The 12,118-nt window shown below is 48.7% G+C and overlaps 1 protein-coding gene across 3 annotated transcripts in view; it reads right to left on the bottom strand.

Annotated features, from left to right (window-relative positions):
* The window catches only part of Fndc3b (fibronectin type III domain containing 3B), a 278,725-nt gene that overhangs the window by 30,531 nt on the left and 236,076 nt on the right, over positions 1–12,118 (bottom strand). For all 3 annotated transcript variants that reach the window (XM_050142069.1, XM_050142070.1, XM_050142071.1), the window contains exons 14-21: positions 11,810–11,896; positions 10,050–10,188; positions 8,126–8,197; positions 5,825–5,943; positions 4,512–4,617; positions 3,340–3,512; positions 1,613–1,726; positions 1,262–1,411 (exon numbers count right to left, since the gene is read on the bottom strand). In XM_050142069.1, coding sequence (XP_049998026.1) covers positions 1,262–1,411; positions 1,613–1,726; positions 3,340–3,512; positions 4,512–4,617; positions 5,825–5,943; positions 8,126–8,197; positions 10,050–10,188; positions 11,810–11,896 — 960 coding nt within the window. The remainder of the gene's footprint in view (positions 1–1,261; positions 1,412–1,612; positions 1,727–3,339; positions 3,513–4,511; positions 4,618–5,824; positions 5,944–8,125; positions 8,198–10,049; positions 10,189–11,809; positions 11,897–12,118) is intronic.

The raw sequence follows: 12,118 nt of genomic DNA, 5'->3' as shown, positions 1-12,118 counted from the left end.
TTCCACCCCAAAGAAAACAGTGCTCAAAAGGGGGCTATTGAATATGGAAAGAAGTGGAGACCAAGGACCCCACAGTCTTAGGGTGCCAAGAGTCTGTGGAGGGGAAACCCCAGTGAATAAAGTAAAGGTACCTATGACAAGTCACATTCTTAGGGGCAGGCTATGGACCATGGTGCCTGTGTTACTCTGTGCTCCCAGACTGAAGCTTATGATGGCCAATGGGAAATACTCCACCCCTCGAGGGAAATGGCCTCGGGCATATCTGGGGGGACCAGCAAGGTGGGGAGGCCTGCGTGGTGCTAGCCTAGACTATGTGCATGCAGAAGAAGCTGAGCCTCACCAACTGTTCACCGCTCTCTGCTTTCTTATTGGATACGATTATGACCAGCTGCTTCTAGGTCCTGCTGCCTCGATTCCTTGCTACGCTGCGCTCACTGCACCTTTAAACTGTAAGCCAGAACACACCCTTCCCTTACCTCGGCGACAGGAAAGAAACTGAGGCAGGAGACCAGCTCAAATGACTGAAATAGCTGTTTCTGTGCTTATAGCTCAGTTCAACAGCTGGTGTATATATGAATTTCCTGTCTGAGTGTCAGTTCTGAGCTGCTTTCCCACAGAAGTGGGATTCAAATACATCTTTCACGAAGAACTGGGAGAGCTTCCTGCTGGCTCTAGGTCACCTGTCAGGTGCGCTGGAAAACAGTATGGAAGATACCACTACTGGGGAGAAGAGCAGAGAAGAATCTGGTTTGGCTTTTACATGTTATAACCTCCTAGAAAAGATAAAATCACCTGGTGTGTGTGTGTCTATGAAGCTGTGTATATGTGCAGATGTGCCCACTCTCTGTGTGTGTCAGTGTGTGCAGTATGTGGTGTGTGGTATGTTTATGTGGTGTGTGTGTGTGTGTGTTTTTGTGTGTGTGTGTGTAGGGGACAGGCCAACATCAGGTGCCTTCCCCTGAGACAAAGTTTTTCACTGAAGGTGGAGCTCACCAGTTTGGCTACTGGTTGCACCACAAGCTCTCTGAAACCCACCCATATCTAGCCTATCCACCCCAGTGCTGGGGTTCCAGAAAGTATTATAGCACCTAAGTGTTATACGCTGCAGGGATCTGAACTCATGTCTCCATATCTGAGTGGTAAGCACTGCTCCAAGGGAGCCCTCTCCCAGTCCACAGAGGATTCTTTCTCTTTGTGATCCTCCCCTACAGCCTTTCAGGGAACACCGGCCTTTGGGAGCGGTATCCAGATAGTCACCTACCTGTAGTCTGCAGCAATACTGGGCAGCAGGCAACAGATTCTGGATCTCAAAGCAGGTGTCTGGACCATGGTAAATGAGTTCTAAGGATTCTTCATCTTCACCCCATTCCAGCCTGTACTCAGAGATGTCAGCACCAGGGCTCTCCGGGCTCTGCAGGGCACACGTCTGTTAGTCATCTCACTGAGAGGAAGCGGGACAGCATGCCCAGGGTCATCCAACACACGCAAAGGGAAGGGTGGCACTCAGCTTCCTCTCAGCTCTGACTACTTCCACAACTGGAAGGGATACAACTTTGTGTGTGGGTGAAGGCAGAAACAACAGAAACTGACGGACAGCACGTGCGTGACTCACCTCCCACCCCACCAAGACGCTTCCATCCGGCGTGAAGGAGATGCATGGAGCTCTGCACTGCCCAGGGGGCCCCGTGGCGGTGGTGATCTCTGACACGTCGGAGTAGGGGCCATACTGAAAGAGAAGAACACATGTCTCTGCACGTGAGCATGGAAATCTTATAATTGAAGAAAAGGCCAACAGCATCCACAGTACAATTCAATAACAATATCACCCGATGTTATTTGTTCTGGCCGCTGGCATCCCCTCTCCCTTTTGAGACAAGAGTTTGCCATGTAGCCCCAGTTAGTCTTGAACCCACGAAGCTCCTGCCTCAGCCTCTGGAATGGGGGGATTTACAGGCACTCCCACCATGCCCGCTAGTTACCTGTATTCTCTGTTTGGAAAAGCAACACTGCTGTAACGTATTTTCAGAGTGCCCCTGGGTCTCATGTGACATGACTTATCTTTAGTGACCAGCACATATTGTCAATTAGCCTTTCTTCTCTTTTTAAATAAATTCTGCCAATTAATGAAATGCGACAATTCTCACGGAGCTCAGCGGTACACAACACCGAGGCTTTGGGAGCCACGGGCATCAGCTCATTCTTCGCATTTCTGCCCATCCCTGACACTCTTTGTGGGCCACCTACTCCTCATTTCCAAGCCCATCAGTCTACCACTTCACAGAGACAAAAGGACAGTCCCTCTGTGGATCTGTATATACACGCATCCTCTCAGCTTCTGACCTCCAACACCAGACGCACGAGACAGGAGGAAGAGGCAGAGACTTGTGGTGTTTTCAGAGGAATCAAATAAAAACCATTAAGCTGCCCCCTCAGGCCCCACCCTCTTTGTCTAGAGAACTAAGCTACTCAAGGCACAGACAATATTTTATAATGCTTCCTGGGGTGTGTATACATTCATGTGTGTACAGTACCTGTGTGTACATGTGGAGGATGAGAGGCAACATCTGCTTCTACCTTGTTTTCTAAGGCAGGACTGGACCTCACTAAGTAGGCTAGGCTGGCTGCAGCGAGACCCAGGTACCCTCCTGTTCAACCTTCTCAGTGTTGAGAGCACAAGCATGCTCCCCCACGCTAGCTTTCTAAAATGGAGGGATTGGGCTTGAACTCAGCATGTGCAAATGCTCTCCTGACTCACCTTGCCTAATTCCCCTAGAGAACTTTCACTGAGGGAAGCAGAACCTTTGTAGTGCCGGTCCTGTAGGAAGTTGTGACAACATTGCTTCTCAAATAGGATCTTACTATATACAGTGTAGCGGCTGTCATTGCTTCTCAAATAGGATCTTACTATACATTGCTTCTCAAATAGGATCTAACTATATACAGTGTAGCGGCTGTCATTGCTTCTCAAATAGGATCTTACTATACATTGCTTCTCAAATAGGATCTAACTATATACAGTGTAGCGGCTGTCATTGCTTCTCAAATAGGATCTTACTATACATTGCTTCTCAAATAGGATCTAACTATATACAGTGTAGCGGCTGTCATTGCTTCTCAAATAGGATCTTACTATACATTGCTTCTCAAATAGGATCTTACTATATACAGTGTAGCGGCTGTCATTGCTTCTCAAATAGGATCTTACTATACATTGCTTCTCAAATAGGATCTTACTATATACAGTGTAGCGGCTGTTGGCAGGGGGCACACACTCCTGAGGAACTTGAGGGGGCTGAAGAGGTACGCGTACTCCAGTTATGGGGGTAACCGCACACTCACCCCTCCGTCATTCAGAGCCCGCACTCGGAAGCGATACACAGTCCCGGGAAGCAGATTGCCGACTGTGCACTCCAGCTCGGGCCCATGGTACACTTCGGAAGCGACATCCTCAGGCTCTGTCATCTCCACGCTGTACTCGGAGACCTCACAGCCACTCTCAGATGCAGGGACGTCTGAGGATGTAAAAATGGTGTTTCATCTTTGAGCACTGTTTCTGGATTTCTATTTTTTTAAAATTTGTTTTATTTTTATGGTTGTGTTGGGGGGGGGCTGCACATATGCGTATGCACTGTGTGTGGATGGTGCAGAGGCCAGGAGAGGGCAGTGAAGCCTCTGAAACTGGAGCTGTGTGTGGCTGTGAGTCTATGTGGGTGCTGGGAACTGAGCCTGGGTCCCCTGCCATAGCAGCAAGTGCTGTCTTAGCCACTGGACCATTTCCTCAGCCTGAACTTTCTGCATTTCAGTTGACTGAGTTACATTTGATTTTTTAATCAATATTTTCCAAAATATGTAGGTGGTGTGTCCTTTGAGTTTCTGTTCCAAGAGGAGCCTCCCAATCAAAGAAATGAAAAGCTCTTGAATAATCCCAGCCATCCAGAGCAGGTGTGTTTTAAACAGGTTTGGTCATAGTAAAAAGAATCCAGGAATAATGAGCACTAGGGAAACCATCACACGTCAATAAAGGAGAGGGAAAAAGGGAGGGAAGGAAAAATCTAATGTTAGACGTCATGCCAAGTCTACGGGACCCCACACTGTCTGCTAGCGCTCTACACATTACACTGGCAGTGTGCACACGCGCTGCTGGCACACTGGAGTGAACGCTGTGGATAACCAGGACCCACCGAGGAACCTCTGAGCCATTTCTGGTTTAATCTCTACATTTTATACGTTTCCTTCACAGGCTGAACAATCCCTGCACAAGGCAGGCTATTCTGGGATTTCCTCTAGAAATGTGACCTCTGAAAGGTGGAGTAGCAACAGTGTGTGCAGCACCCCAGGAATGGGAGAAAAGGTGTGGGGTGAGGGGGAACCCGCGGCGCAGGTTACGGAGAGCACAGCTATGCTAGCAGGGGCACAGCTTAAGAAGGAAGCCCTGGAGCCGCGTGACAAAGCACCGTGTCTTTACTTCCCACTGTCCTTGTGGATGCCCACATGAAGGTTTATACACTCACCCCACTCTAAGTGGACTTCTTTGTGCTTTGGTCTACCCAAAACCCTCGGCGGTCGGCACTGACCTGGCGCAAGGCTTAGTGTGCGAACAGGGAGACTTTCAGAACACTGTGGGAGAAACACGGGAGAGACCATTGCTTAGTTACTGTGAACTGCTCATACCTTACCTACCAGGCTAAGTCTATCCCACAACTGTAAATGGGACCAAAAAGGAACCACTAGATGTGTGTGCCTGTCATGTATCAAACCCGTCAGGAGGGTCCATGCCTGTCTACATGTGTGGTGGGCTCTCACGGCATACAGTGCCGGTTATAATAAGAGCGGCTCCCTCTGACACCACATGACTAGGATGGAGACGTGTCCGCCCTAAGCACACTTATTTTCCTTTACGTCAACACTAGAAGGACCCTTCATGAGGATGCGGGAGAACACACACAGCAACTGGATAAATGAAGAATGGCTCCTTAAATGGACAGCCAGTTACAGAAACGGCAGAGGAGGGTCAACGGGAGCACTTGTCCACCAAGCCTGACTTTCACGGTAGTTCTGTAAACGCTAAAATAACTAAGTCTCCCTTTGGTAGGATCTGGCTGTGCCAGGCTGGTGTTAAAAAAGCTCACCATCTTACAAGAATCAAAGAAACAGGGCGCAGCCAGGCAGCTCCAGTTCCTTCCAGAGCAGTGACAGATGGGAAGTGGACTCTGTGCCATCAAGTAACACATATGCTGCCCTGCAGAGCCCTCACATGGGGGATGCCCCGATGCTCTATGGCTATGGTCTAGATACACTCCAACAGAGACTTTCCGGGCAGTCCCGCATGGTGGAAGGGTGTTCTGACTGGGCTTTTGGAACTGCTATGCTACACATGTGTGCATGCGTGCGTGTGAGTGTGTGTAAAATTCAGGAACATGTTAGACAGGGCAAGCCTTATATTCAATAATCAATCTGCTACCGGGTGACTAGGTCATCTCTCTTTCTCATCACATGGTTTCAAATCATCTATAGTGAAAACACTTTGAACACAGTGCCTATTTTCATGAGTCTCAACACCACACCCACACTCATTTCAAGAGTACTCTGCAAGCACTCGCTGGGTTGTATGGAACCTCTGAGCACTGTGTGTGGCAGAAACTGAGTCTCCTGACAGGCCACCTGGTTGGTCTGCATTCATACAGATAGAGAGGAGACATGGGAAATTAACCAACAATATTGCTTTTACAACAACCTCCCAGCAGGTGGCAGTAAAGGACCTGCACAGCTCTGCAGTAAAGGAACTGCCACGTCCGTCCGTCCTGTCACACACTGATTGACCAACCTGACTGTGCCCACCGGTGCTGATGCAGCAGACCCGCAGTCTGTACAAAGTGCCTGGCTTCAAGTGGGTAAAGACATACTCCGTAGCAGAGCCGCTGTAGGCCACTTCCCACTGACCAGCTGTGAAAGGAGACGGGGCGTGTAAGTTAGAAACAGCATCTGCGGCAGGACACCAAGCGGCTTCCTCAGAAGCCCAGCACCACCTGGCACCAATATACACATGGCCATTTTTTATGGCCACAGAGACGTCGCTGACCATGAGGTTGGGATGTGGGAAGCCATATGCCATGGGCGTTAGCACAGGAGGCGGGTACTGAGTGTTGAGCAGCTGTGAATGCCATGGTGAGGCAGCCACAGGACTAGCTATGCAGGTGCTGCCCAGAGGTGCTTCAGTCAGGACAACTGCACCTTCACAGACCAGGGCTTCCGAGAAGGCTGCTGTGCTCAAGGAGCCCACGCAGGAAGATGAGCCCAACGCTGAGGAGTCAGAGGTGGAGCACTTGGAGTGACTCAGGTTGCCTCAGTGGTGCTGAGACTGAAGGGAGCAGATGGTGTGGCTGGGGGGGTGTCCCCAGGCTGGTGCCCCTCGGGGAAAGCACCTAGAAGCGATCCTGCCACTGTCTGCTTCAGCATCAGGCTGCAGGGATGTCTGCTCTCGTGTGGTTTCCAGCTGGGCGCTCTACACGGCCGTTGGATCCACTAGCTGTTTCAGGGGAAATACGCTCGCCTGTTCTACGGTGTTTTATACAGTCACGTCCACAGATTCCTTCGGCTGGCTATTACGGTAGACTTTATCCCTCCCTACCTTGTGGTCCTGGGTCTTATTATGTCAGTGTTAGGACAAAGCTCCGTGGGAACTCGGAATTTAGACAGCGGTGCTTGAGTTATGGGCGGACAGCCTACACTGAGGAACAGCTGGGACAATGAGACATGGAAAGTTCTATTAATTACTCCCATGCACGGCCAGCTGCCGGTGCTAAGGTAAAATAACGCCCACTCTTGCACTGACTCAGCACCCGAGGGAGCTGGATGATGGGAAGCCGACTTACACTTTCTCCATAAGCACCTGGGAGACACTGACTTCTCTCCCAGTCTTAATGTAAACACTAAGTGTGCTCTTAGTGCAGAAACGGATTTCGTGTTAAGAACAGCTGTGCCCATCTTCTGGAATTCTCCTATTTTCAGCTTAGTACTTGACAGGCTTTAGAAAAGACAGTAACGAAGCAGCTCCAGATGGGTGTGGTGCACAGACCGAAAGCAGAGTCCCTCGTTCCCAGGGACCCAGGTCCTCTCTTTGGTCACAGGAACACACACTTTAAACAAATACTGATCACAGCAGCCTTACTGGGAAAGTGAGGCTAGGTTTTAGACTTTTGACAACTATATCTTTGTCTATTGAAGTCCAATGAGTTTTATTAGAAAGAAAGGCAAGAACATTTTCAGGGCTCTAAAGATTTTCCTTTCTGGCACTGTCCCTCTTAAATTATGACTTCTGTGTGTAGTGGGGGTGCACGCTCACGTTCATGTATGTCAGCGCACATGGGGGTGCTCACAGGACAACCTTGTGGAGTCAGAACACAGTTCCAGGGACTGAACTCAGGTCACTAGACCAGGCGGCAAGCCCCATGGCTCCATTTTAATCCTTTTAGTGAAGCTGCTGATGGGAGTTCTAACTCCAAGGTCACAGTGGAGACCAATTACTATCAAAGTCTGACGCCCATCACTAGGCACACTATGACGTGGCTGCCACTGGACATGGCAGGGTGCCAGGGGGACCATTTCTGACCCTCCGCCCATAATTTCCAGAAGTGTGGCAGGTTAGGGGAGGAAGAGCTTATTTCCCCTGTGGCTTATAATTGACACAGAGAATAGAAAACAAAACAACCCAGCATGCCAAAGATGAGCACTTCAAGCACAGCGAACTGTGGTGTCTGAAAACTGGGATGTACTCAGGGGTACAGTCTGGGGTAGAGGGCTTGCTGCAGTGCTTGAAGAAAAAACTAAGTCAAGATCAAACTCTAGTGAGAGGGAGGGAAGGGTATATATATCATATATCATAGATAGATGGTAGATTGACAGACAGGTAGATAGATAGATGATAGATAGATAGACAGACAGACAGACAGACAGATAGATAGATGATAGATAGATAGACACACGGACATATATAGCTTCACCACACTACTTGCTGTATATCATAGAACTAAAGGCTGCCTACTGCTGCTATAGAAAGGATCTGACCACATCAGGACAAAAATTCAAGGGTGTGAATGCACTGTATGAAAAGGTCCCGAAGTGTCACCTTCAGAAGTTCCATCTGTGATCTCCAGCAGGTACTTCAGGATTTCTGAGCCGCCACTGTCCTTTGGAGCATCTGGAGAGTAGGCAAACACCATCAGTGAGGAGAAGACAGGACGGAACTTGTAAACATCATCACAGAGAACCAAGGAATCTACTGCTACATGCCCTTCCGTCTGGACTGCACCAAAAGGCACAATTCCTTATGATCATGACCCCTGCCCCCCCCTTTTTTTTCTTGAGACAGCATCTCATACTTCAGGCTGGTCTCAAAGGTTTGGCAATCCTCCTGCCTCGGCACCCCACCCGATTATTATGAGATTACAGGTATGAGTGCCCCACTTCCCACACTGGCTCCTCAGTGTCAAGAAGCTGTGACTTTTATCAGGCTTCTATTTAAGGTCGCTGGAATGCAGAACAGAGTGTATTAGTTAGCATTTATTTAGTGAGACACGCGCAAAACTAGGCAAGCGGAATGGCTTCCAGAACGAGTTTACTCTGGAGAATCTGGAGGTGACTCTGAGATTTGGTGACTTTTATGTAAAGTTGAAATGTTTAGATGTTTATCGTGTTTTATTATTTTTACTTCATATATTTTATGAGCAAGCAGATATTTCTGAAAAATGAGAAGGGGAAAGAAAAGAAAACTGCACTGACAAATTAAATTTGGAATGAAATCAATTCACTCCGCCACACTTTCTCCCAAATCAACTTTCTATCCCCACCCTGGAGCCTGGATCAACATGTACCTGGCAGCGTGGGACGAGGGCTCTGTCAATTTCCAGAGTCCTCTACGTCGCCCTGGGTAAATGGACACAAACCCTGCCTGCAAGAGCTTTGGTTTTTGAGTATGGAAACGCAAGGCAGAAGAATTTTGCCAAACTGTGAAGAATTCAATTCATGTCTGGCAGCAGCCGGCCACCTCTACATCCCTGGTCATGGGGGAGACTTTCCAAGGCCTGGGCTTTCCTCACACGGACTGAGGAAGCTCACTTTCCCAGATCGTTGCACTACTCAGAGATTTCCATGGAGACAAACCCAGCATAGAGCTGAGGAGAAGGAGGGAGTGCGCAGAGGAACAGGCTCCCTGGAGGAAGGACCCACAAGCAGCCCCAAGTCCCTCACCTGCTCTTGACCATACTTGTCCTCCGGGCAGAGGGAGCTCAGAGTTCTATGATAACTCAAGACAGCACACTTGACCTTGGCTGCAGTGATGGCCTGTGCTCTAAACTGCACCCCTCATACAGGACCTTCAGAACTCTTTCTTTTTCTGTTTGCCTTTCACCTGCTATTTGTACATATCCTTACATGATGTTAGTGCAAAGCACACATGTCTCAACCGCTTCACATGTAACTACAAATGTTTCAACCGCACAGTAAGGAATATGCATGTCCCTGAAGTGACCTGCACCACAGAGATGAACTTCACTGTCCTCCCAGGCCCTAAGTGAGAAGATCCTGAAGCTCAGCCTGGAGGCTACAGAACAAACAACACAAACTTTTCCTATTTCATTGCGGCATTTTACATGTTAAAAATTACATATCTAAATTTGAAATCCAATCTCAGTATTAATTTGAAAATAGTATTCCTATTAAATTTCTAAGGTGAGTCATTAAAGAATGAATTATCTAATTTTGAATTCTCAAATTCAAATCAACAGTGCATTTATAAAGGGAGGAAAACTGTAATATAAGAAAATTATGAAATAAATGAGACACTCTTAAAATTGTTCATTTAAGTAGTCCACTAAAGTCTGGCCATACATTAAAATCCCATGGCCTCCTCCAGTCCTCAGGATGCTTCGCACACGTGTGTAACACATGCACGATGCTCCCACACGCAATACTGTGTGCTTGTGTTTGATTTGTCACTATGGAAATTAAGATGAGTCAAAAAGGAAAAGCAGCAGCAGAGGCAGAAAACGTACCCCACTTGACACTGAAGCCATGCGATGTGACTGGCCCTTTAATGAGCGGCCTGGTCGGAGGTCCAGGACGGTCAGGACTGGTCGTACAAACCAGGACTTCACTTGGGCAGCTTCTCCCTTCCATGTTAGAAGCAGTCAGCTGTAACACGGCCAAGAGAAGAGCAGGACACATAAGTTACAGGCCCCAGCAATGTCGACAGTGACTCTTAGACAGCAAGGCCAGACATGGTGACAGATGCCCAGCCACGCAGCCACCCACCCAGCCAGCCACCCACGTACCCACCCAGCCACACAGCCACCCATCCACCTACCCACTCAGCACAGAGCCACCCAGCCACACAGCCACCCAGCCAGCCACCCACGTACCCACCCAGCACACAGCCACCCAGCCACCTACCCACCCATCCACCCATCCACCTACCCACCCAGCCACCTACCCACCCAGCCAGCCACCCACGTACCCACCCATCCACCTACCCACCCAGCCACCCAGCCAGTGCTTGCTTTCTTCAGACTGTCGATGTGTTTGTCATCATTCATTTTGCTGATATTTGGTTATTAACAATTAAAACTAAAACTATCTAAGGATATTTGTATATCCTTATAGGAAGAAATGTAAGCCTAGGGTAATGGTGCATGCCCATGATCCTAGCATATGGGAGGTCGAAACCATTCTAGGCTATGTAGGCAGTTCCAGGCAATTCCGAAATAGAGTAAGGCCATGTTTCAATAAAGGAGGGGGAAGAAGAGGCTACAGTGGAAGTACATATGAAATCAGAAGGTTTCCACCTATGTCGTGCTGTTGGGTGAAAAGAAAACATGGGCAAGTCAGACAAAAACTTTACTTATGGAAGAGTCAGGCAGTGCCATCTGGTGGAGAAGAGCAGCAGTACAGCTACGATCTGGGAGCCAACACTGGTATTTTTAGCATACCAAAAACAATTATATTCCTCAAATAGTCAGTCTCAACACTCCACTTGATAATCTGACAAATACTGGGGTGACGACATGCCAAATTAAATTACTCTGCCCTAAAATTAGAGACGCGAGGGTGGGGAATCCTCAGGGCACACGAGGAAACGAGTGCACACGAGTGCTGTGCACAGGACGGACAGAGGAGCTGTGGGACAGGAGGACGCACTGCATGAGCAACGCAAAGCAGCTTCACGTTGCGGCTCTGACACAGGTCCCTGCGGTAACGTTAGCGGTGCCTCTTTATGGGTCCGTGGCTCTCCACCTGTGGGTCAAACGATACTTGCACAAGGGTCACCTATCAGATATCCTGCATATTAGGCATTTACATTATGATTCATAATAGTAGCAGGATTACAGCTATTAAGTAGCAATAAAAGTAATTGTATGGTTGGAGGTCACCACCAAATAAGGAGCTGTATTAAAAGGGAGAACCTCTGGGCTAAGCTGAGGAAGGGGTGGGAAATGGGAGAGAAGACTAAAACGGGAGGGATGGGCAGAGGGCAGAGCATGCCATCACAGCACAGGAAGGAGGGCATGGCCAGCGAGGGCGGGGACACACAGTGTCAGGAGTCACCAGTGAGGGTGGGGACACAGCGTCAGGTTAGGGTCTTCCCAGGTGCACGCCTGGCCTCACTGTAACTTCTCGCATAGTTTTCTGACTAGAGAGTGTGCCTGCTCCTCTGAAGGTGCCGCCCACTATAGCCCTTCTTGACTGCAGACTCCACTGGAAATGTAAGTGGACAAACACTACAACGTCAGATTAGCTCCAAGGTGATGAGACTCACCCTGAACTTGTACTGTGTGCTTCTTTTGAGATTTTTTACAGTACAGGTCAGATCTTCTCCACTGTACTTGGGGTGGAAATGGTTATCCTGAAAAGGCAAAGGCAGAAAGACATCAGAATCTTCATACCCACATCTCAAATTCCAAAGGACCGAGAACTTTTTACTGTGGCTTCCTATCGGCACTATGAGCCCAAAGGCTGGCAGCCATAGATAGCTAAGGGAGGACCAGTCATGGCATGGGCAGCTTTCTAACTTAAATTTAGGTCTCATCTGTCACACGGCAGTGTAGCCTGGCTCTGGCCAACTGTA

Source organism: Alexandromys fortis, unplaced genomic scaffold (genome assembly GCF_014885135.2).
Source record: "Alexandromys fortis isolate MF-2015 unplaced genomic scaffold, M_Fortis_MF-2015_v1.1 scaffold_41, whole genome shotgun sequence".
NCBI lineage: Eukaryota > Metazoa > Chordata > Mammalia > Rodentia > Cricetidae > Alexandromys > Alexandromys fortis.
The sequence above is the reverse complement of the archived record's forward strand: the minus strand, read 5'-3'. Positions and strand labels throughout refer to the sequence as shown.